Here is a 24887-nt window from a genome sequence, read left to right as displayed (position 1 = left end):
CAGGCGGCCAATGGCCCGCGGCGCGTCGGTTGTGGATTTGCAGCTGCTCCCCGCGGCAGTGGGGCGGGGTCCAGGGTCCGAGCCTGAGTACCCTCCAAAGGGTGAGTGCGGAGGGGCTCCCCTCCGCTCCTGGGACGCAGGCGGGAGGAGGCGGGGGACTTGCCAGCACTAGCACTTCCCCGGAGTTGGACCAGGAGCACCCGCTGTCTCCGTACTTGTCGATTTCCTGGAGAGTGCACAGTGCAGTTATTGCCTGAGCCGGATGGGTCGGCAGGTTTTCGGGCGATGGGTGGGGACAGATGCAGCTTCTGCAAGTACAGACCCTATATTCGTCTTCAAAGCTGGGCCGGGATCTTTGGGAACCGGGAAGGAGGAAGTGAGCTCTCCCAAAGGCCCCATGTCCCCAGGATGGTGTTTTGAACGTGAATAGATTATTATTAAACGTCATCTATTAAACGTTTACTGTTTGCCAGACACTTTCCACTGAGCCTTTGAAGTAGCCACTGGTTACTCTCTTATCGCGTGTGGAAACTGGCCCTGAGAGGAGACAAGTACCGCAGATCTGACTTTCAGGGCTCTTACAGTAACATAAATCATGAAGGCTGGTGGGCTCAAGGCCGGGTGTGCTGGCGTATGTATGCCTGCGATCTCAGCAGAGGCAGAGAAGGGGATTTCTGTGAGCTCTAGGCTAGCCTAGGCTATATAGTAAAATGCTGCCTCAAAAAAAAATGTACACATGTGTATATGTACATATATATATAATAAAATGCTGAGTATAGCGCATCATCCCTGTACTTAGAAGACTGAGGCAGAAGGATCACCATGAGTTGGAGGACAGTGTGAGCTACAGGGTGAGTTCTAAGATAGCCTGGGCTACACAGATCAATATAAAATAAAGGGTGAATGAATATTCCCTCCATTGGTAAAGTGCCTGCAAGCAGAAGGATCCGAGTTTGACTCCCAAAACTTACATAAAGTGGAGTGTGGCAACCGTCACATGTCACCCCATCACTAGGGGATAGAAAGAAGGTCCTAGGGGCTTCCAAAACAGTGACCCTAGGTTTAGTAAGACCCTGTCTCAGTAAACAAGGTGAAAGGCAGAAGAGATGGCTCAGGGTTAAGAACATTGGCTGATCTTTCGGAAGACTCAGACTTGGTTCCCAGCACCCACATGGCAGCTCACAACCATATGCATTTCTCCAGTTCCAGGGGATCCGATACCCTCTTCTAGCCTCCATCAGCACCAGGCACATATGAGGTAGAGCATAGACATACATGCAAAACGTTCACACGCATTTTAAAAACTAAGGTGGAAAGTAATAGAGGAAGGATCTAATGTACACTTCTGGCCTCCATGTGTGCATACAGGGAGCAGACTTTCACACTTAGGTGCACACACATGCATACATTATGCATGTATGCACATATGTCCCTGCATACACTATGCGCACATCCATAACACCATACACACATATACATACACCATGCACATACACACTCATATACCTTCATATACCCATACACTATTAGTGCACACTTATGCTTCATGTACATACATGTTTATGCCAGATACACATATGCCTGCACACATATGCATACAACATGCATACCATGCACATACATATACCATATACATATATGCCTATCATACACACACGTGCACCATGCTCACAGAATTGTTTTTTAAATTGTGGAACCTTGTCCCTGAAATGTGGCGACCCAGGTGAGCACCCCCGATGGGGAGTGAGAGCAGCCCTGGTCACCTATTGGGGTGGATCTCGGGCATGGAAAGAAAAGTCATGATGGTGAAGCTCGTTTGGATTTGGCTAAGTCACATGTCTCTAACTGTGTTTGTGTGTGCATGCATGCCATAGGACAGCTCAGAGCAGTTGGTGCTCTTCTTCCACGCTGTGAGTTGAAGGGTTGGACCCAGGTTTTCCAGCTGAGCCGTCTCCCTGGCCCTGTGGTTCAGTACTGCTTTTCTGGTGGTATTGGGGATGAAGCTGGGGCGTAGAGCATGGAGGGTGCCTGCTGCTCTGCCCCTGCTGGCCACTCCTCCATCCCAGTTCAGTCTCTTTGGGTCATATTTGGTGGTTGTTGTTTTTCCTGCCTAGTTCAGGTTCCTGTTGGCCCAGTACCATGCAGAACCAGGTTGGAACATCTTTTTATAGCAACGGTCTCAGTATCTCTGCTTCACACAGGGAAATGGAGTACCAGAGAGGTTAAGTGCATTGCCTGAGGTCATATGAAAGTTCCAAGACACACCACCAGGTTTGTTGCATCAAGCCCGCCTACCTTCTGGGAACTTTGTTCAGAGCAGAAACTCATTGATGGGTTGATTGACAGATTGAGACAGCATCTCACTAGCTTGGAACTACTTAGATCAAGCTGGCTTCAAACTCACAGAGTTCTGGGGCTAAAGGCATGCACTAATGTGCTTGGCTTAAATTTATTTTATTATTATTACTTTTTTTTCTGTTTTGGTTTTTCGAGACAGGATTTCTCATTGTAGCCCTGGCTGTCCTGGAACTCACTCTGTAGACCAAGCTGACCTCAAACTCACAGAGATCCACCTGCCTCTGCCTCCCAAGTGCTGGGATTAAAGGCATGCGCCACCACTGCCTGGTTTTATTTTATTTCATTATTTATTTATTTATTTTTGATTTTTTTTTTTGAGACAGGGTTTCTCTGTAGCTTTTTTTTTTTTTTTAATATTTATTTACTTATTATGTATACAACATTCTGTCTGTGTGTATGCTTGTAGGCCAGAAGAGGACACCAGACCTCATTACAGATGGTTGTGAGCCACCATGTGGTTGCTGGGAATTGAACTCGGGACCTTTGGAAGAGCAAACAATGCTCTTAACCTCTGAGCCATCTCTCCAGCCCTCTCTGTAGCTTTTGGGGCCTGTCCTGGAACTAGCTCTGTAGACCAGGCTGGCCTTGAACTCACAGAGATCTACCTGCCTCTGCCTCCCGAGTGCTGGGATTAAAGGTGTACACCACCACCTGGCAAAATGGCTTTTTTTTTTTAAGAAGATTTTTTGTTTGTTTGTTTTGGTTTTGGTTTTTTGTTTTGTTTTGTTTTGTTTCGAGACAGGGTTTCTCTGTAGCTTTGGAGCCTGCTCTGGAACTCACGCTATAGACCAGGGTGGCCTTAAACTCACAGAGAACCACCTGTCTCTGCCTCCCAAGTGCTCCAATTAAAGGCGTGCACCACCACCACCCCTTTTTTATTTTTATTTAGTATTCTTATGGTATTTTTATGTTTTTTTTTTTTTTGGTTTTTCGAGACAGGGTTTCTCTGTGGTTTTGGAGCCTGTCCTGGAACTAGCTCTTGTAGACCAGGCTGGTCTCAAACTCACAGAGATCTGCCTGCCTCTGCCTCCCCAGTGCTGGGATTAAAGGCGTGCGCCACCATCGCCCGGCTATTTTTATGTTCTTAATTTTTATTTTATGTGCATTGGTGTTTTGCCTGCATGTATATCTGTGCGAAGGTGTCAGGTCCCCTGGAACTAGAGTTACAGACAGTTATGAGCTGTCACGTGGGTGCTGGGAATTGAACCCGGGTCCTCTGGAAGAGCAGCCAGTGCTCTTCAGCACTGAGCCATCTCTGCAGCCCTGTTAAGCTGTTTTTATGAGGATAAGTATAGCACTTGTGTAGCCCAGAGGACAATTTTAGGAATCACTTGTCTCCTTCCATCATGTGGGGGCCAGGGGTACAGCTCAGGTCACCAGACTTGGCGGCAGGTGCCTTTGCCCACTGAACCATCTCCCAGGCCACTATCTGTTTACGTGAAGACAGAATCTTATGTATCCCTGGCTGGCCTCCACTACCTTAGGTATGTAAGCATGACTTTGATCCCTCTGAAATATGGGGTAGTGGGCAAATGTTCCCCTCCTCGTGCACCTCAGAGTGGCTGTTCACACTGCTGTAAGATTACTGAAGGAGAAAGCGGGCTGTGGTGACTCATGTTTGCGGTTCTGGCAGTCAGGAGGCTTTGGAGGAAGAGGCCCCAGCAGCTGTAGGCTGACCTTGTGAACCTCTGCCCTTCCAAACACAAGACAGGAGGGGTCGGTCTGCTGGCACTCTGTACACCTGTAGTCCTGGTTACTTGGAAGGCTGAGGCAGGTGGATTGCTTGAATGTAGGGATTGAAAAACAGCCTGGAAACAGCATAATGAGCTCTTGTTTCAAACTAAATAGCTATTTGCTGGGTGGTCGGTGACACATGTTTTTATTTTGTTGTTGTTTATTGGTTTATTCATTTTTGGTTTTTAGAGACAGGACTTCTCTGTGTAGCCCTAACTGTCCTGGAACTATCTCTGTAGCCCAGGCTGGCCTCGAACTCACAGAGATCTGCCTGCCTCTGCTTCCTAAGTGCTGAGATTCAAGGCATGCGCTAATATTCTGGGCTGACACACAGGCCAGACTCTGGAGGCAGAAGTAAGCAGAACTCTGTGAGTTCCAGGCCACCAGCAGAGCTACACAGTGTAACCCTGCCTCAAAAATTAGTTAATTAATTAATTTTACAGCGGTTCATTAAAAAGTCAAAGACGCAGTCGCACAACTGTAATCCCAGCACTTGAGATTCAAACATTAGGATCAGACTTCAAGAACATCCTGATCTACTTAGTAAATTTGAGGCCAGCCTGAGTTGCCTGAGAATTGCTTTTTGTTTGTTTGTTTGTTTGTTTTGGGGCAGGTCTTCTCTGTATAGGCCTGGCTGGCCTGGCACTCGCCCTATAGACCAGATGGTCTTGAACTCAGATCGCCTGCCTCTGCCTCCTGAGTGAGAATTATTTAAAAAGAACACAAATGGGGCCTAGTTATATGGTTAGGTTCAGAGGCTGAGCTGGAGTTCGGTTCCCAGCACCCACATCGAGTGGCTCATGGCTGCCTGGAACTCCAGTTCAATAGGAGATGTCCTCGGTGGGCACCCACACCTGTGGGCACCCCCTACATATGGCACAAATCTTTAAGAAAAAGTACAGTATTAAGTTGGAGGCGAGCCTGGACTACATGAGACTTTCTAAATACACAAAATGAAATAAAACTATAAGATGGCTTTGCTACCGTTAGAAACAGCAGTCTCAAGCCAATCAGCATTCCTGCCTGCAAACAACTGTATGTATTGAGGCTGAGGGAGGGCAAGATCCCCACTCTTTCCTTTGGACTTCAGCCTGGGTGCCTGGGAGGCTGAGGAGTTAAGAGTCCTCTGGGTTGTGGCCCGAATCTAACGACCGACTGTCCTTAACCAGCAGTGAATGGTGGCAGATATGCCTCTGTGTGGGCGGAGAGCCATGTTGGAAGACAGCAGGGCAGATGGCACGGAAGCTCAGCCCCTGGTGCCCACGGAAAGCTTGATGGTGCTGCTGCACTGGGCTGGGCCAGAGGGCGGGGAGCCCTGGGTCACCTTCAGCCAGACGTCTCTGACTGCCGAGGACATCTGCATCCAGATTGCACACAAAGTCGGTGAGTGTGGAGCAGCTGGGGGTGTGTTTCACACTCATTGAACAAAGAAGAGTGAGTCTGAGTGCCAGCTTAAGTTGGGGCCAGTGGGGGGCTCTTATTCTAGAGGGGCAAGGAAGGAAAACACTGCTGAGCCGGGGTGTCTGTGATCCCCGACTTGGGAAGCTGAGGCAGGAGGATCACAAGTTCCAGGCCAAACTAACTACACAAGAAGACCCTGTCTCAAAATATGTCTGAGGCCCAGTGGAGGAGCTCTTGCCTAGGAATGCTCATCTCAGTGCTGGAGAGCACTGACTGCTCTCCCAGAGAACCCGGGGTCAATTCCCAGCACCCACATGGATATCTGGCTCCCTCACATAGACATACAAGGCAAAACGCCAATGCACATAAAAATAAATAAATCTTTCTGAAAAAAAAAAGCAAGCCCCCAGTGAGGGGCTGGCATGTGACCCAGTGTTATAACCCCTTCCCAGAATCCCCCAGTGAGACGTTAGGGTGTGGCTCAGTGGAACCTGCCCAGTTTGTGCAAAGTTCTAATTTCTGTCCTCTGTATCTGCCAAATAAAGGCACTAAAGCTGTCATTAGTCCCACCCCCAACCTCGTTTAGACCTAGTCACTCGTCCAAAGTTCTGCCCTGAATTCCATTAACACATACTTTGTTGATTAAGATTCCAGCTTGTGAATGCTAGGACTTGTTCAGACCGTCACAGGGAGTGTGCTGGCAGTCTGACTGCGACATCTCTCACTGCCCGACTTTCTCTTGTGTTGATGTGACCAATGGGACCTGAACTCTATGGAGAAAATGGCCTCCGCACAGGTCCAGGCTACTGCCCTGTTTGAGGAACCAAAAGACCTTCAGGCTCAGTGGGGTGCGGCTCTAATACTGGGAAAAGGAAGTAAAAGTTGAGGCTTAGGGCTAAAGTTGGCACTCCCCCTGCTTGAACACTTACCCAGCACACACAGGACCCTAGCTTCCATCCCCAGCACCGCTGAGCCAGGCTCATTGGTGCAAATCTGTCGTCCTGGTACTCTGGGAAGTGGAGGCAGGAAGCACAGAAAAAAATTCAAGGCTAGCCTCAGCTACACATGGACTTAGAGACCACCCTGGGCTCTGTGAGGCCCATCTCGAATCAAGCATCAGAGACAGAAGCCAGATCCTGGTGACTCAGCACTGAAGGGGTTGGGATTTCTCAGTGGGCAGTAATAGGGAGTCATGGAACGGTTGAGGCAGAGTAAAACAGTTGGTGTGTTAGAAAGCTGTTTCACAGCCGGGCGGTGGTGGTGCACGCCTTTAATCCCAGCACTCGGGAGGCAGAGGCAGGCAGGCGAATCTCTGTGAGTTTGAGACCAGCTTGGTCTACAAGAGCGAGTTCCAGGACAGGCTCCAAAACCACAGAGAAACCCTGTCTCGAGAAAACCAAAAAAAAAAAAAAAAAAGAACTAGTTGCAGAACAGGCACCAAAGCTAGGGAGAAACCTTGTCTCAAAAACAAAAAAGAAAGAAAGCTGGTTCACAAGCGAGGTACCTTATCTTATCAAACCTGTAATGAAGTTTGTAACACCCGATTCTGTGTTACACCCTCGGTACAGTTTGCGGGCCACTGTACCGCGCAAGGACCTGGAGATTGAAAGAACACACAAAGAGACCAGGGTCCTTCCGAAAGGAGATCAGCAGAATGCCAGTTTATTCAGACTTGGGGAAGTCCTTATCTACCTAACTGCTGCACAAGGACCTCCGCCCAGGCAGGTGGGAAATTACCATATTAACAATGGAGTCGATGCCCTACAGCTAATCACCAGGCAAGGCAGGGAGAGCACAGGAACAAACAGGAAGCTTAGTTAGCTGACCAGAAACTGTCCCCGCAAATGCACCCCAGGAACAAGGGCAGACCCGGGCCCTACAGAAGTTATGTGTAATAACTTTGGAGAGCAATTTGTGTTTATCTGACAGGCTGAAACCTTTGTTCTTGTTGTTTATTTGTTTGTATGTTGAGTGTATGCTGAGACAGAGTCTCTCTGTGGAGCCCTGGCTGTCCTGAAACTTACTCTGTAGCCCAGGCTGACCTAGAACTCACAGAGATTCACCTGCCTCTGCCTTCTGAGTGCTGGGATATGCCACCTGTTTTGTTTTGTTTTTGAGACGGGTTCATGTAGCTCTGGCTGACCTCCAACTTATATGTAGCAGATAATGACTTCGGTTCTGCCTTAGCCTCCAGAGTTCTGGAATCACATGCCACTTAGTCCAATGTTCCTATCTTAGCTGCAAAGGAATCTGGGAAACGTAGTTCTGCGAAGCATTGACATGGTGGAAATTCTGAACTGCCTTGTGTGTCTTTCAGTATTTGATAAGTCACAGACAGGAGAGGCGTGGAAGAATATGTGACAGGAGTTAGTGGGTTGCAGCATCCTCAGAGCTAAGGTCTGCAGCTGATGGGGCTTCTGACTTCATCCCTCCCATCTTCCAGGCATCACTCCACCCTGCCTGAATCTCTTTGCCCTCTATGATGCACAGGCCAAGGTCTGGCTGCCCCCAAACCACGTCCTAGACACATCCCGGGATGCGAGCCTAAGGCTGTATTTCCGAATGAGGTAAGTGAAGGTCTCTTGGAAGGTGTGTGTGTGTTCACGAGCGCGCCACAGCACAGATGTAGAGGGAAGAGCGGGATGTCCACCACGCCAGTCTCTCAGGTGGAACACAACGTTAATTCCCATCAAGCCTCCTCCCTGCCTCTCTTTCTCCTTCCCTTCTTGCAGGTTTTACTTCCGGAACTGGCACGGCATGAGTCCCCAAGAGCCAGCTGTGTACCGATGTGGTTCCCCAGGGTCAGAGCAGGGTGTGCAGCTCTTGGACTCTGCCTCATTTGAATACCTCTTTGAGCAGGTATGAGCAGGGATGGAAAGGACTCCCTTCCACTTCCCACTCCACCGCAGCTAATACGATTCAGCCCATACTAGCTGGGGTCTTTTAGCTGTCTTTTCCAAAAGAAGTTGGAGTGAATGAGTGCTCCGTGTGATTAGTAATGTCTGACACGGTCTCCAAATCATGGGGAGGTGGTGCACGTGGTGTTTCTGTGATATGCATTTGCTTTTTCTAGGAAAATACTTGTCTCTCCCTTCCCCACAAGGTGCTAGAAGCAGGGAGTTAGAGTTTGTTGGCAATAAAGCAAACACCTTCCCTCCCCTTTCCTGTGTGCCCCTCTATCCCTCAGGGAAAACATGAGTTCATGAATGATGTGGTGTCTCTGCGGGACCTGTCTAGTGAGGAAGAGATCCATCACTTTAAGAATGAGAGCTTGGGCATGGCCTTTCTGCACCTCTGCCACCTTGCTCTCTGCCGTGGTGTCCCCCTGGAGGAGATGGCCAGAGAGATCAGGTGAGTGGAAATGAAATAAGTGGCTGGAGCCCCCCACGCCCAGGGCACCAGGGTGGACCTTTCATGTTGCCTTGGTTTATCCAGCAAACACTGATGGCCAGCTGTGGACTCACACATTGCCACCTCTGGGAACTCTCATCTGGTAAAGCAGATTGGGTACTAAAGGAAATGCAAACACTGACTCTGCAGAGGACCTGAGTTCAGTTGCCAGCACTTTCACTGGGAGACCCACAACCCCCTATAACTCCAGCCCCAAGGGACCCCAAACCCTCTTTTGGCTTTCACTGGCACGCATATGCACAGGAACACACACAGCATGCACATAAAAAAATAATATAATAATATAGTCTTTATTTATTTATTTATTTATTTTTGAGACAGTTTTTTTCTGTAGCTTTGGAGCCTGTCCTGAAACTTGTTACGTGTGTCTCTGCATCTCAAGTGCTGGGATTAAAGGCGTGCACCACCACCACCTGGCAAATAATACAGTCTTAAAAAAAAAAAAGAGCCGGGCGGTGGTGGTGCACGCCTTTAATCCCAGCACTCGGGAGGCAGAGGCAGGCAGATCTCTGGGAGTTCGAGACCAGCGTGGTCTACAAGAGCTAGTTCCAGGACAGGCTCCAAAACCACAGAGAAACCCTGTCTCAAAAAAAACAAAAAAAAAAAAAAAAAAAAACCATGAAATGTAGAAGAATTGAGTGGATTCAGAGAGTATACATTAATTATTTATGTTGCTTGTTTATTTACTTTGTTTTTCTTTTTTTCTTTTTTTTCCCCTTTTTTTCTGAGACAGGGTTTCTCTGTGTAGCCCTGGCTGTCCTGAAACTCACTCCGCAGACCGGGCTGGCCTTGAACTCAGAGACCCGCCTGTTTCTGCCTCCACATGCTTAACTGCTTGGCTATTTACTTTTTTTTTTTTATTGTTATTGTTAGCTTTTTTGAGACAGGGTTTCTTTGTGTAGCCCTGGCTGTCCTGTAACTTGCTCTGTGTAGACCAGGCTGGCCTCAAACTCAAAGATCCTCCAGCTTCTGCTTCCTGAGTACTGAGATTAGAGGCGTGCGCCACCCTCCCCGGCCTGCTCTATCTTTGAAGATATCACTTCAGGCTGAGTATAGTGGAACACATTTAATCCCAGTCCTTTGGAGGCAGAGGCAGGAGGACCTCTGTGCATCTGAGAGAGCCTACTGTATATAATGAGTTCCAGAACAGCCAGGGCTACATAGAGACCCTGTCTCAAAAAGAAAAGAAAGAACCCTATAAAAGCCCAGCCTTTAGAAGTGGGGTTCCCTGTGGGTACAGGATATAGACTTCTGGAAGGCAGTTTCTGGAAGCTCAGAAGGCCCTATCTCTGGCCAGGCACGTGGCACAGATCTGTAGCCATAGTCACCCGTGCACTGAGACAGAAGAATTACAAGACAAACAGTTAGGGTCAGGGACTGGAGAGATGGCTCAGCAGTTAGGAGCACTGGCTGCTCTTCCGGAGGACCTGGGTTCAATTCCCAGCACCCACATGGCAGCTCACAACTGTCTATAACTCATGTCCCAGGGGTTCCAATGGCCTCACACAGACATATGCAGGCAAAACACCAATGCACATAAAATACAAACAAATAAATTTTAAAAAATAGTGCCAGATATGGTGGTATGCATATTATTCTTGGACTCTGGAGGTAGATCCAGGAAGATTACTTCAAGTTTGAGGTCAACCTGGGCTACACAATGAGTTCCAAGCCAGCCTGGCCTACATTCTATACTATAAAAGGTAAGGTAAGGAGCTGGAAAGATGGCTGAGTGCTCCTGGCTGCTCCTGCAGGGGACCAGAGTTCAGTTCCCACATGGAGCCTCACACTCACTCTCCAGTTCCAAGGAATCTGACACCCTCTTCTGACTGTTGTGGGGACACACACACATGAGGAATAAAAATAAAAACTGTTGAGACAGAATTTCACTGTATAATGCTGGGATTAGGGTCTTTATTCCTGCATTCATGACATAGGCCTGCTGTCTACATGAGGCAGCAGAGAGGTTCAGCCACTAACCCCATGTTACCCTGCCTTTCTGGCTACCCAGGCTCTGACATGTTCCCTGTGTCCTCTTTCAGCTTTAAGAACTGCATCCCTCGTTCCTTCCACCAGCACATCCGTCAGCACAATGCGCTCACGCGCCTGCGTCTACGCAGAGTCTTCCGGCGATTCCTGCGGGCCTTTCGGCCTGGCCACCTCTCCCAGCAGGTTGTGATGGTTAAGTACTTGGCCACCCTGGAGCGGCTGGCTCCTCGATTTGGCTCAGAGCACATACCGGTGTGTCATCTGGAGGTGCTGGACCATCCTGAGAGGGACCCCTGCTACATCCAGAACAGTGGGCAGACTACTGGGGAACCAGGCCCAGAGCTGGCCACCAGGCTTCCCACCCACGAGGTACTGGTGACAGGCACCAGAGGTATCCAGTGGCGTCCACTACAGATCCAGGTGAGCACTCAGCTGTGGGCTCCTCAGGGTAGCTCAAGTGAGCCCTGTCCTCGTCTGACCGTGGAGGCATGGCAGGCAGGGTGTGCACATGGAGGTCAGGTGATCTCGTGGGGAAGCGGGTTTCTCTCTGGGAATCAGACTCCAGTCAGCAGGTTTGGAAGCAAGCACTTTTGCCAGCTGAGACATCTTCCTGACCCTTGAGAGTTTATTTTTATTTTTGTTTTGTTTTGTTTTTTGGAAGAGGGTTCTTTGTGTAGTCCTGGCTGTCCTGGAACTCATTCTGTAGACTAGGCTGGCTTTGAACTCAGATCTGCCTGCCTCTGACTTCTGAGTGCTGGGAGTAGAGGCGTGCGCAACCACTGCTCAGCTCAGCTTATTTTTATTTTTTGAGTTAGTGTCTTATGTACTGTGATTCCAGCTGACCCAGAGCTCCGCTGTGTAGCCCAGGCTGGACTTGAAGTCATGTCGATCTTCCTGCAACTTTCTGACTTTTGGAGTTAGGAGCTTGAGCCCCGCTTCCTTCTGGCCTTTGAGGGGAAATTAAGCTAACCTTGCCAGGGCTGGAGGGACGGCTCAGTGGTTAAGAGCACTGACTGCTCAATTCCTGGCACCCACATGGCAGCTCACAACTGTCTGTAACTCCAAGATCAGACTCACATGCAGGCAAAACGCCAATGCACATAAAATAAACTATAAACTATCCTTGCCCTATCTGTCCCCTGCCTCACCCCACCTCCACCCCCGACTCCCTGGCTTGGTTTTTAGGAATCTGCTAGAGGTAACAGCAGAGGGAATCCCCAAGGCAACCAATCTGGGAAGAAAGTCAAGGCCCCTGAGGTTGCCGAGCAGCTGGCCAAGAGTCCTGGGGAGCCATCCTGGACCTACTTCTGCGACTTCCAGGACATCTCCCACGTAGTGCTAAAGGACTGTCACGTGCGCATCCACCTCCAGGACAACAAGTGCTTGGTGGGGCCCCTGGGCAGCAGGCTGGTGGAGGTGGCTCGGGCCTGTCCTGCCAGGCTCCCTGACCATGTCCCCCTGGCCCATAGTTGCTGTGCCTTCGTTCCCGGGCTGAAGCCCTGTCCTTTGTGGCCCTGGTGGATGGCTATTTCCGCTTGACCGCCGACTCCAGCCACTACCTGTGCCATGAGGTGGCACCCCCGCGGCTGTTGACCAGCATCCAGAACGGCATCCATGGGCCCCTGATGTGAGTGATGGTGGCCTGAGGGTGTCAGGGTTGGCTGTGCCAGAGGCTGCGTCCATGGTCCACTTGGTTTGTGTCCATGCAGCTGCCACTACACCGAGGTGCTGCCGCCAGCCCAGTTAGCTGTGGGCCACATCAGTGCCACCACGTTTGTGTCTGACTGTCTGGCCTCTGTGTATGACCCCTTTTAGTCCCCATTTTTGTTGTTGCTGTTCTCACTTCTGAGATGTCAAGGCCCTTCCACTAGTTCATTTTCTCATTACTATGATAAAATGCCTTAGTCTGGACTCTTAAGAAGAAAAGAGGTTAGCTGTGGTAGCACGCAGCCCAATCCAAGCAGGTCAGCTTGGGCTACATAGTGAGAGCCTATCTCAAATTTAAATTGTGTTTTTTGTTTGTTTTTCAAGGCAGGGTTTCTCTGTGTAGCCATGACTGTCCTGGAACTCACTCTATAGACCAAGCTGGTCTTGAATTCCCAGAGATCTGCCTGTGTTTGCCTCCCAACTATTGGAATTAAAGGCATATGACACCACTGCCCAGCTCAAAATTAAATTTAAATATTTATTTTTTATTATTTTAAATTATGTGTGTGGTATGTCTGCACACTTGAGTATAAGTGCCCATAGAGGCCAGGAACATCAGATCCTCTTGGAACTGGTATTACAGATGGTTGTGAGCCACCCAGTGTGGGTGCTGGGAACTGAACTTGCATCCTTTTGAAGGGCAGTAAGCTCCTTTAACATCTGAGCCATCTCTCAGGCCTTCAAAATTAAGTTGTAGGAAAACTGTCTAGGGGACTTGGGAAATGACTTAGCAGATAGAGTGCCTGCCTTCTCCTGTGAGGGTCTGAATGTGACCCTAGAAGACACGTGGCTCAGCAGCTGGTGTGTGGAGCCCCAGCACTCCTACAGTCCGTGGTAGGTAGAGGACTCTCTGGAGGCTCCTGCCTCTAACAGGACAGAAGGCCAGGACTGGTACCTCTGACATGCGCACAGTGGCGTGCACACCCATACTCACACTGATCTGTGGCTATAACTCAGCTTTAGCAAGCCGTAGTACTTGCTAGTGGATGAAGCCCTTGGTCAGCCCCCAGCACTGATTGACCTGGCTGTGGTGGCATGCACCAGTACTCCCAGCACGTGTGTGGTGGTCACCTGACAACCAGGAGTCCATCCTCTCCTTCCATCTTGGTGCTGGGGAACAAATTCAGGTCATGAGATTAATCCATCTCTCTGGCCCCTTGATTTGTTTTTGAGACAGGGTTTCAGTAAGCCCAGACTAGGCTTGAATTCTGGAGGGTGACCTTGAACTCCTGTCTCCCTGCCTCCAACCTCCCAGCTGGGACTAGAGGTTGTGTTACCACACCTGGTTTATGTCTGCCTTTTTTTTTTAAGTTTTTTTTTTTGTAATTTAATTTTATATGTATGTTTTTTGTGTGTGTTTGTTTTTCTGCCTGCACAATGTGTATATCTGGTGCCCACAATGGCTGGGAGCTACAGAACAGGTGAGAGCCCCCTTCTTGGTGCTGAGAATTGAACCTGGATCCTCTGGAAGAGCAGCAAATACCCCTGAGCCATCTCTGCAGCCCATCATGTCTGACATGTCATCACTGGGTGTAGGACCTGACATGAGCCTCAGAGGGGACAGAACACATGGAAATGGTGTACCCACATGGCTCTGTGACTCATGGTGACGCACTGCACCCATGACCTGTGTTTTGGGGCCAAATGGCTATCTCTTTACTGGAAGTAACTCTGTCCTGTTGTGGCCATGTCGGGTGTGACCCATGTAACATCAGACAGCTGTTTTCTTGCCTCGGCATCTGTCACTTTGTCAGTGGCTGTGTTTGATGTTAGGCACAGGTGACTGTTGTTACATGTATCTATGTCAGTGGTCATATGTATGTATACATGTATGTATTCACCTATTGTCAGTAGTTCTGAGATTTTTTTATACATTTACTTATGTGCAGGGAGATGTGTCATAGTGTATATGGGGAGGTCAGAGGGCAGCCTGCAGGAGTCAGTTCTCTGCTTCTACCACGTGGGTCCTGGATGTCAGACTCAGGTCATCAGGCTTCGAGTGCCTTTATCCACTTGCAGGCTCCCTGAAGGTTTTATCTGCATGTGTGTGTGTGTGTGTGCGCGCGCTCATGCGCGCGCACGCAAGGCAGCCAAGGTGGCCTTGGGTGTCTTCCTCAGTCGCTCTCCATTGGTTTCTTTTCTTCATGTTTATATATGTGTATCTGAGTATACGCCACATGTATGAGGTGCCCATGGGATTCTCTGGAGCTGGAGTCACAGGTGGTGTGAGGTGTGGGTGCTAAGAGTGAACCCCTGGTCCCCTACAAGCCCTGTTACTACTTTAGTTTTTGAGGCAGGTCTCTCACTGAGACTGGAGTTTGCTGACCGGCTAGGCTAGCTGAGCTGTAGCCTCAGGGCTGGATTACAGGTGCTTGCTACTACTCCCAGAGTCCCACAAGGGCGCAGAGATCTGAGCCCTGATCTTCCAAAGGCTCTTTTCCCTCCACTTTTCCTTGAGACATAGTTGTATTATGTAGCCCAGGCTGAACTTGAACTTTCAGTGATCATGTGACCTCAGCCTCCTGAGAGCTGACGTTACAGGTTTGTACTGCCACATCTCCTGTCTCTGACTTACGTCTGGCTGATGGGTGTGTCTCTGAGCAGGTCTCTGTGCTCATTGCCTAGCTGGGTCCCACAGTGACTACAGGAGGCTGATGGTGTTCCCGTCCTCTTCCTCTCCCAGGGATCCATTTGTGCAAGCCAAGCTGTGGCCGGAGGGCGGCCTCTACCTGATCCAGTGGAGCACCAGCCACCTCCACCGTCTGATCCTCACTGTGGCCCATCGAGACTCAGTGGGTGTGGAGCCAGGGTGGAGGCTAGAGAGGCGCACCTTTCCTAGGCGGGCTCTAGGCCCCGCCCAACCCCTGCTCAGATCTCCTTCCCACCCTCCCAGGCTCCCAACAGCGGCCCCAAGGGTCTGCGCCTCCGAAAGTTCCCCATCACCCAGCAACCTGGAGCCTTTGTGCTAGATGGCTGGGGTCGCTCCTTCGACAGCGTGGGGGACCTTCGGGTCGCCTTGCAGGGCTGCTCGCTGCGGGCTGGTGACGACTGCTTCCCTTTGCACCACTGTTGCCTGCCCCGGCCAGGAGGTGAGTAGACACCCAGAGGCACCAGGTAGGGATGATACCGTGTGCCCTGAAGCCAGCCCACGAGGGCAGTGTCTGCTCCTGTGCCTAGAAATCTCCAACCTCTTGGTCATGCGGGGATCCAGTGCCCACACCCGGCCTCCCAACCTCAGCCAGCTCAGCTTCCACAGAGTTCACCAGGATGAAATCACGCAGGTGGGTCTTCTGTGGCAAGGCGTGTGGAGGGGGCGGGGCGGGGCGGAGTCAGCACTGCTACATTCAGTAGCTCCTCTTGCAGCTGGCCCACTTGGGTCAAGGCACGAGGACCAATGTTTACGAGGGCCTTCTAAGAGTGGGAGGCCCTGACGAAGGCAAAACCGACAGTGGATGCCCTCCTGAGCCTGGCGGGGGCAGTGGGCAGCAGCTCCGAGTGGTGCTTAAAGTCCTGGACCCCAGTCACCATGACATCGCCTTGGTAATTATACAAGGCTGGCCCTGGGGTATCTGGAGAGGAGGACTGGGAAGGATGGGGTGGGTTTGCAGAAGCCTGACCTGCCCTGTCCCCACAGGCCTTCTATGAAACAGCCAGCCTCATGAGCCAGGTGTCACACATGCACCTGGCTTTCCTGCATGGTGTCTGCGTGCGTGGCTCAGAGAGTGAGTTCACCCCAAAACCCAACTGGGTTTGAATTCCACCCCTCTGTACCCTCTCCCTGGCCTGTATCCTGACATCCTGACTCGCCAGTCTTTTTTTTTTTTTATTTTATTTTTTATTTTTGGTGGTACTGGAGATGGAACCCAGGCTGTCACCATTGGCATGTGGGGTAAACACTCTACCCCTAAGCAGTGCCCCCAGTTCCTCACTATATGGTATTCCAAGCAGGGGCTCTATCATTGACCCACACCTCCAGGTCCTCACTGGGGGATTCCAGGCAGGGCTCTGCCTCTGAGCCACACCGAAACCATCTGTCACTGCCTCCTGTATGTAGTCTGAGATCAGGCCTTCATCTTCAGCGTGCCCACTCCTCACCACACGGATGAGCGGCCTCTGGATGCTGTACTGTAATCTGAGCCAGTCTCCTTGACCCAGACCATGATGTCTGGCTCTGTCGAAGTCTTCCCATAATTCCTTTTGCTGTACTCTGAGCCTTCAGCACAGTGGCCCCAGGCAGATCCCACACCTGTTGTTATCTCAGTCACCCTGTGTTCCCACCCTGCATAGACACCTCTGTTCCTTGTGACCCTACAGTGCTCCATGTGTGTCCCTGATGCTGCTCTCCAGCCTGTGCCTGGCCTCCTGCTGCCCACCTCTGCCCATCCCCCCGCCTCCTCTCCACTTCCTGCACTCTGTCTTGTCCTCTGTGTGGACACTTATTCTGTGTCTAGATTCCCCATTCCACCTCTGCCTGGCCCTCTGCTCTGCTCTTAAAGTCCCCACCCACAATGCACACTCAGCCCGGCCCTACATCTGTCCTGGTCTCTGGAGGAAGAAGCAGGTGACTGCCCCTCCAGTAGCGGAATCTTTGCAGATATCATTGTGACAGAGTTCGTAGAACATGGGCCCCTGGATGTGTGGTTACGGCGACACAGGGGCCGAGTGCCTATGACCTGGAAGATGATTGTGGCTCAGCAGCTGGCCAGTGCCCTCAGCTACCTGGTATGTGACCTGAGGGGGTACAAACTAGGTGGTGGTAGTGGCGCACGCCTTTAATCCCAGCACTCAGGAAGCAGAGGCAGGCGGATCTCTGTGAGTTTGAGGCCAGACTGGTCTACAGAGTGAGTTCCAGGACAGGCTCCAAAACTACACAGAGAAACCCTGTGTCGAGAGAGAGAGAGAGAGAGAGAGAGAGAGAGAGAGAGAGAGAGAGAGAGAGAGAGAGAGAGAGAAAATGGGGTTCAGTGAAGCCAGGCATGGCAATACAGACATGCCATCATTGTGTGTAGGAACTGAGGCAGGAGAATCTGGAATTCAGTTATTTTAAGCTATATAGTGAGTTTGAGGCTAACCTGGGCTACACAACACCCTGTTGCAAGCATTGGGAAAGGGGCTGGGGCTGTAGCTCAGTTGGTAGAGCACTTGCCTAACTCAGACGAAGCCCTGGGTTCCAGGCCTGGCTCTGTATAAAGAGGGGTGACGTGTGCTTGTGGTGCTGCACTGGGGACTCAGGCCATCCTCTGCTAAGCAGTGTGTGCGTGCCCAGGCAAGAACCGAGATGTCTTCCTTATTTAAGGAGAATTATTATTTTTCTCCTTATTAAGGAGAATAAGATGTTCTTATTTCTTGAGGCAGGGACTCAGCAAACCCAGAGCTCGCCTATACAACTAAACTAACTAGCCTGTGGAACCCAGCGTGTACCTGTCTCTACCTCCCCAGCTCCAGGGTTACAGACAGGCACATGCTGCCAAGTCGTCTCATGTAGCCCAGGCTGGTCCCAGATGCATTATATAATCAGGACTGGCTTTGAGGGGGCTGGAGAGATGGCTCAGTGGTTAAGAGCATTGCCTGCTCTTCCAAAGGTCCTGAGTTCAATTCCCAGCAACCACATGGTGGTTCACAACCATCTGTAATGAGGTCTGTTGCTTTCTTCTGGCCTGCAGACATACACACAGACAGAATATTGTATGCATAATAAATAAATATTTAAAAAAAAAAAAAAGACTGGCTTTGAACCCCTGATCCTCCTGCCTCCGCCTTACATTACCATGCCTGACATCTACTTCAGTTTTTACCTTGGCTCCGTCTGAAGATGTCCTGTGCTGAGAGAGTGCTAACTGTGCTCAGAGCAGTAACAAAATGATGTTAGGGAGCAGTGCGAACTGAGCAGGGGATCCGGGAAGACCGCGATGAATGCTTGCTGTACAGCCATGAGGACCTGAATTCACATCCCCAGCACCCGCATAAAAAGTCAGATGTCTGTAACCCTAGCACCAGGGAGGCAAAGATAAGAGGGTCCCTGGATCTCACTGACGGGCTGGCTTACCCAATCAGGGAGCACCAGACTCAGTGTGAGACCCTGTCTGAGAGAATAAGGCGAGGAGCAATTGAGGACACCACCTAGCATCCATCTCTGACCTCCGCAGGCATACTCCCCCAGGAGCACAAAACACACACACAATGCAGACAGAATTGAGGGCCAGATGAGCTGATGTGGACGTGAGGCACAGTTAGGAGCTGGGACTGAAGCAGAATTGGAAAGAGATGGACTGAGCTGGCCTCACCTGACAGGAAAGGAAAGTTGCTGCCAGGGAGTCTTGGAAAGATCATTTTGGGGGTGTGGGGGCGTGTGAAAACAGTCTGCGAAGGCCCGGGGCAGTGCTGTTTGGGGACTTAGAGGGGGTCTCTCTAGCTCTTTGTTCCTGGCCGAGAACCTTGGCTACCCACTCAGCTCCCCGTGTTGCCTGGCACTGATGACATCGTATTGTTATCCGATAGTTTGAGAATTGTCATTTTCACACAGCTATCCCTGTGGGGAGGAGCTGTATGGATAGGGTGGTGGTGGAATCTGGACCCGTCCCTAGAAGTCACACACATCCTTTGCTACTCAGGAGGACAAGAATCTGGTTCATGGGAATGTATGTGGCCGGAACGTCCTGCTGGCGCGGCTGGGGCTAGAGGAGGGTACCAGCCCCTTCATCAAGTTAAGTGATCCTGGCGTGGGCCAAGGTGCCCTCTCCAGGGAGGGTGAGTTCTGGAGTGGGGCTGGGCATAGGGTGGCCTTCCCCTGCTCTTTCTGCCCTCACTGATCTCTAACCTGTGCTCCCCAGAGCGGGTAGAACGCATCCCCTGGACAGCTCCTGAGTGCCTGTCTGGAGAGACCAGTAGCTTGGGTACTGCCACGGACATGTGGGGTTTTGGTGCCACCCTTCTTGAGATCTGCTTTGATGGGGATGCACCCCTGCAGGGTCGTCGCCCCTCCGAGGTATGTCCTAAGGATTTTGGTGGACTCTTGAAGGGTTCTTTGGTTCATCTAAGTGGCTGAAAAGGTTTCCTAGAGAATGTTTCATTAAATGTAGACTTTTGCTCATGAGCAGGGCTAGGAAGTGCAACCTTGATTCCAAACACAGCTTTTGCAGAGGCCTGGGGGCATTAAAGGAGCTGAGCTGAGGGCAGGGAGGAAAGATTGAACCGCCTGGGGGACCTGCTCCAACTTTGCAGAGCCAGCCGGACTTGGCCCTGATTCCTGTAAAGATTACGGCTCCAGCTGCCTTCTCTGTAAAGTGGGCATAAAAAAGACCAGGTTCTGGTCTGAGCCAGCCATACCACTTGGCTGTGCCTTTTGGGGAAGGTGTGGGCAGAATGGGAGGCTCACTGTCTGGGGTCATCACCCCCACAGAAAGAACGATTCTACACAAAGCAGCACCAGCTGCCCGAGCCCTCATGCCCAGAGCTGGCCACACTCACCCGCCAGTGCCTGACCTACGAACCAGCACAGCGGCCATCATTCCGCACCATTTTGCGGGACCTCACCAGGCTGCAGCCACAGAGTGAGCCAGGGCCCTGGGGGTTGGGTGCGCAGCTGGAGTTCCTGCCAGTGCAGGCACTGCCCATCCAAAGTCTGCACTGGGGTGTTTTGACTCACCTAAAGGTGTCCAGGTGAGAGGGATGCTGGCGAGCAGGGACCAGTCATGTGATACTGTTTGGGAAAGACCACGGTCTAACTGAAGGCCTGGGCTTTTCCAGATCTAGTGGGTATCTCCGCTGTGAACGCAGACTCATCAGCATCAGACCCCACAGTTTTCCACAAACGTTATTTGAAAAAGATCCGGGATTTGGGTGAGGTGAGAGCTAGGCTGGGGAGCTGGAGTGGGAGTGGATGGCTGGGGCATAGGTTAGCGATGTCGGGGTGGGGTTTGGAGAGCTGGAGGAAGGGGGAGGTCTAGGATGTTTGAGAACAGTTTGGAGGGCCAGTCATGGTAGGCAGGCCTTCACCACTCACCGTTGGGGCAGGAGCGGGTGGAGCTCTGGGTCTGAGGCCAGCATCTGTGTATCAAATTCCAAGCCAGCCTGTGCTCCATAGTGTGATTCTCTCAAGCAAACAAACAGAGAGAAAGATGGGGAGACTCCTCGGTTTTGGGAGAAGGGAGTTCATTGGGCCTAGCAAGCTCTACCGCCTGGTTCTGACTGACCTGCCCACTTCTGCCAGGGTCACTTTGGCAAGGTCAGCCTGTACTGCTATGATCCAACCAATGATGGCACTGGCGAGATGGTGGCTGTGAAAGCCCTTAAGGAGGGATGTGGTCCCCAGCTCCGCTCAGGCTGGCAGCGGGAGATCGAAATCCTGCGGACCCTGTACCATGAACATATTGTCAAGTACAAAGGCTGCTGTGAGGACCAAGGTGTGCCAGGCCATGGTGTGTGGGTGCAGGGCCTAACCATCCTGGCTCAGTTGCCGTAGGGGTGTGGCTAGGTAGCCTTCTTAGTTGAGGGTGTTGCCTACCGGGGCCAGGATGAACAGGAGCCCCCCACCCCCACCTTCCTAGCACAGGAACAGGGTTCTACATGGGTCCCTCTTGTCCATGGACCTGCCCTAGTGTACACGGGGTACACGGGTCTTGGTTCTGTCCCCCCCCCCCACGCCGATCTGTGCAGTGCTCAGAGCTCCAGGATACTGGGATTCCAACCCTCTGTCAACTTCCGGCCCCTATGGTCTCTTCCTGACAGGAGAGAAGTCTGTACAGCTGGTCATGGAATACGTCCCCCTGGGCAGCCTTCGGGACTACCTGCCACGGCACAGCGTTGGGCTGGCTCAGCTCCTGTTGTTTGCTCAGCAGATCTGTGAGGTGGGATGGCCCCGCCTCTCGTTCCAGAGCGGACCACCCCTGCTTCTGTCGGTCCTGAAGGGGGTCTATCCTTGTCCATGCTCTGCTCTTGCTCTTGGACTGGACTCTTTTTCACTTTGTGTCCAGGTTACCTGGCCACACCCCCATAAGCCTCACCCCTAATCCCTAGTTTCCTTATGACTGAACCCACCCACCTTTTCTTGGCTCTTCCCACTAATCCTCCCAAACACCAACACCAAATTTAGCCTACCTTGCCTGGCCTAGTATCTGCAAGCCCCATCCCAAACCCTGTAGAGGGTTAAATATTTCTAGACCCGTCCAGCTCTGCTTGGCCCCGCCCACCGACCCCACATCTTCTTAGTTGCGCCCTAGCCTAACTTGCCCCCAAAGCCCCACTCCTAACCTTGTAGAGATTTGCACATTCCTAAACTCACCCACCTTTGCTTGACCCCACCCCTTACAACACCCTCCTTGCTGGCCTCGCCCCAAGCCCCGCTCTGGCTCCTTCTTTTGCTTGCTCAGGCCGAAGCTGAGCCTGACTCGCCCTGCCCCACCCCAGGGCATGGCCTACCTGCATGGGCAACACTACATTCACCGAGACCTAGCCGCGCGCAATGTGCTTCTGGACAATGACAGGCTGGTCAAGATTGGAGACTTTGGCTTAGCCAAGGCAGTGCCTGAAGGCCACGAGTACTACCGCGTTCGCGAGGACGGGGACAGCCCGGTGTTCTGGTGATCAGGAGTGGATACAGTCGGGGAGTGGGGGGAGAGGGAGGAAACTCTGGGATGCAGAGGGGAGTTGGGCGGGGCCTAGGTATGGAAGGGGCAGGACTAAAGCCTTGGTTTAGTTAAATCTGAAACCCAACTAGATTCTCAGGGCTCCTCTGACTGGATGTGAACTGCAGGTCCAACCAGCCAGTCCTGAGCCTCCTCTGTCTCCAGGTATGCCCCGGAATGTCTGAAGGAGTGCAAATTTTACTATGCGTCAGATGTCTGGTCTTTCGGAGTGACCCTGTACGAGCTGTTGACCTACTGTGACTCTAGGCAGAGCCCCCCCACGGTGAGCGACAGCTACCACACTCTATCCTTGTGTTTGCTGGGGAAGTTTCTAGAAAAGCAGGCATTTCAAGTTCAGCCCCTCAACACAGGCAGGCTCTTCACTAGCCTGTTCAGCCTTGCCTGATTGTGAAGGTATTGCCTGGCAGTGTGGGAGCTGTTTTGTTTCCGTGGAGTTTGTCTGAATGGTTCTTTTTCACCTGTTTATTGTGTGTTGTTGTGTGTGCCCACATGTCACAGCACACACATGGAGGATGGGGGGGGGGGGTTCAGTACCACAGTACCAGATATATAAAGTGAGGGTGCCTGTCCCGGAACTAGCTCTTGTAGACCAGGCTGACTACCACCGCCCGGCAAGGGGAAGGTTTTTAATTGTAAACATGAGGCCTATGGAAGAGTCCAGAGCAGGGGAAGAAAGCAGAGGACTGGACATGTCCAGTAGACTGAACTGGGCCATGGTGCTGAGCAAAGAAAAGAGTTAACTGAGAGATGGTCCCAAGAAGCCACCAAAGCCGGGCGGTGGTGGCGCACGCCTTTAATTCCTGTCTCAAAGGACTAGGACAGAGAGGCATAGATAGAATGGGACGTCTTTGTCGCCCTCCAGCCTCCCCTTGTCTGTGCACACTCCATGTACATGCACGGGCACACACATACCTGGGACACGGGTTCGTGGCTTGTGCAATAGTTGCTGTCAATTGTGCCGCAGAAATTCATGGAGCTCATCGGCGTCACCCAGGGCCAGATGACCGTGCTGAGGCTCACGGAGCTGCTAGAGCGAGGAGAGCGGCTGCCTCGGCCTGACAGGTGTCCGTGTGAGATCTATCTCCTCATGAAGAACTGCTGGGAGGCAGAGGCCTCCTTCCGGCCCACGTTCCAGAATCTTGTGCCTATCCTCAAGACAGCCCAGGAGAAGTACCAAGGCCAGGTGCCTTCAGTGTTCAGTGTGTGCTGACGGTCAAGGGTGTCGGGATAGATGGGCCCCACAGAGAAGCCTCCACACGCTCTACACCTTACTCTTGCCCGTAAACCCCTATCAGTGAACGGACAACTTTTCCTTCCTTGACCATGAACCTGAACGGACCCTGGATGTGCAGAAGGGCCAAGTGGATCCTCGAGTCTTTCATTTGGGTCTGTCCATCGTCACAGTGGAGACCCATCATCTTTACCAGCTGGGAGGAAACTGTTTGCTTTGCTGGACACCCGAGGGCTTTGGGGTCCATATTCAGCAAGGTGGCACGGCTGGTGTGCAGATAGAATGAGACTTCAGAAGAAGCTGGACACTTCTGATCACCCCTCAACCACCAGCTAAGCTGGGGTCTGACTGGCAAAGCCTGTGCTTAGCAGCGGGGAAGACCTGGGTTCCTTCCCTAGCAACCAAGCCACTAGCTAGATCAGTTCCCGATAGACAGAAGGCACCCGATAACTGCTTACTGGAGGCTGGGGAGATTGCTCAGTCAGTGAAGCACTTACAGAAGTGCTTGCTTTGCAAGCGTGAGGATGTGAGTTCAATTCCCAGCTTGTCCCAGTACTGGGGAGGAAGAGACAGAAACTCCCTGGGGCTCGCTCACTGGCCAGCAACTTAGTCCATTCAGTGACACTCAGGCCAGTGAGAGTCCCTGCCTCCAAACAACGGTGCCTCAGGAAGAGTACCCAGAGTTGTCCCCTGACCTCTGCACAAACACATGGCCACACACCTGCGTATGCACTTGCTTACACACTCACAGGAGGGCCATCTGTCACACATGGAGGTCCTGTGTGACCTCAGGTAAATGTCTTGATCTCTGGGCCTCATGTCTGAACTGTGGGGATGGTCAGCCTTTCTACCTCATAGGACTGATAAAGAGCACTGATGGTTGTGCTTAAACTGCTTAGGAGGAGACGCAGATAAGTGTTCAATAAATGTTTATTACCATTCTGGTGTTTTCGATGAAGAGGTGAGATTGGGACAGGCAGTAGGAGTAGATGCAGTTGTGAGCAGCAGAGGGTTTCTAGACGCCATGGGTGCTGGGCATGGTGGGCTGGGCATGGCAACACAAACTCTTCATCCTCACTGGCAGGATGGGCTGTGGGCGGTGTGCTCAGAGGTAGAGCTCCTGCCCGTTGTGCACAGGGCCCTTGATTCTGTCCCAAGGGCCACAAATGGATTATAAGGTTTTTTTTGTTTGTTTTTGTTTTTCGAGACAGGGTTTCTCTGTAATTTTGGAGCCTGTCCTGAAACTCTCTGTAGACCAGGCTGGCCTTGAACTCACAGAGATCCGAGTGCTGGGATTAAAGGTGTGCACCAACACCACCCGGCCAGAAATGAGTTCTTAAGCCACATAAAGCCATAGGGATGGCCTAGTTTACAAAGCGGGAAGCACACTTGTGCTGCAGCTATCATGGACA

General features: G+C 51.5%; 1 protein-coding gene across 6 annotated transcripts; it reads left to right on the top strand.

Moving 5' to 3' along the window:
- Positions 1–24528, top strand: Tyk2 (tyrosine kinase 2). 6 transcript variants are annotated; one of them, XM_057767013.1, is made up of 24 exons: positions 17–101; positions 2202–2271; positions 5262–5475; positions 7937–8060; positions 8226–8352; positions 8681–8844; positions 10947–11313; positions 12079–12279; positions 12363–12520; positions 15284–15392; positions 15494–15689; positions 15778–15881; positions 15964–16140; positions 16235–16322; positions 17195–17322; positions 19212–19347; positions 19431–19585; positions 20000–20150; positions 20347–20444; positions 20810–21017; positions 21328–21446; positions 22006–22178; positions 22389–22506; positions 23209–24528. In XM_057767013.1, exons 3-24 carry the CDS (start codon positions 5268–5270, stop codon positions 23452–23454), a joined length of 3555 nt encoding a protein of 1184 aa, XP_057622996.1. In that variant the 5' UTR covers positions 17–101; positions 2202–2271; positions 5262–5267; the 3' UTR covers positions 23455–24528. The 6 variants fall into 6 exon arrangements, 5 of the variants coding, with proteins under 5 accessions (XP_057622995.1, XP_057622996.1, XP_057622999.1 ...); XM_057767012.1 differs by lacking the exon at positions 2202–2271 and having other exon boundaries at positions 1–101; positions 5265–5475; XM_057767016.1 differs by lacking the exon at positions 2202–2271 and having other exon boundaries at positions 20810–21002.
- The last annotated feature ends 359 nt before the right edge of the window (positions 24529–24887 follow it).

The sequence above is a fragment of the Chionomys nivalis genome, chromosome 4 (assembly GCF_950005125.1).
Source record: "Chionomys nivalis chromosome 4, mChiNiv1.1, whole genome shotgun sequence".
Taxonomy (NCBI): domain Eukaryota; kingdom Metazoa; phylum Chordata; class Mammalia; order Rodentia; family Cricetidae; genus Chionomys; species Chionomys nivalis.
Note: the sequence above shows the minus strand (reverse complement) of the source record. Positions and strands in the feature narration are given on the sequence as shown.

What these genes read in the sequence shown, in the direction of transcription:
- Tyk2 (XM_057767012.1), top strand. Translation starts at nt 5,268, where the DNA reads ATGGTGGCAGATATGCCTCTGTGTGGGCGGAGAGCCATGTTGGAAGAC. An exon ending in GAGATGGCCAGAGAGATCAG is followed by an intron (nt 8,845 to 10,946) that starts GTGAGTGGAAAT and finishes GTCCTCTTTCAG; the next exon opens with CTTTAAGAACTGCATCCCTC. An exon ending in CTGTGGCCCATCGAGACTCA is followed by an intron (nt 15,393 to 15,493) that starts GTGGGTGTGGAG and finishes CCACCCTCCCAG; the next exon opens with GCTCCCAACAGCGGCCCCAA.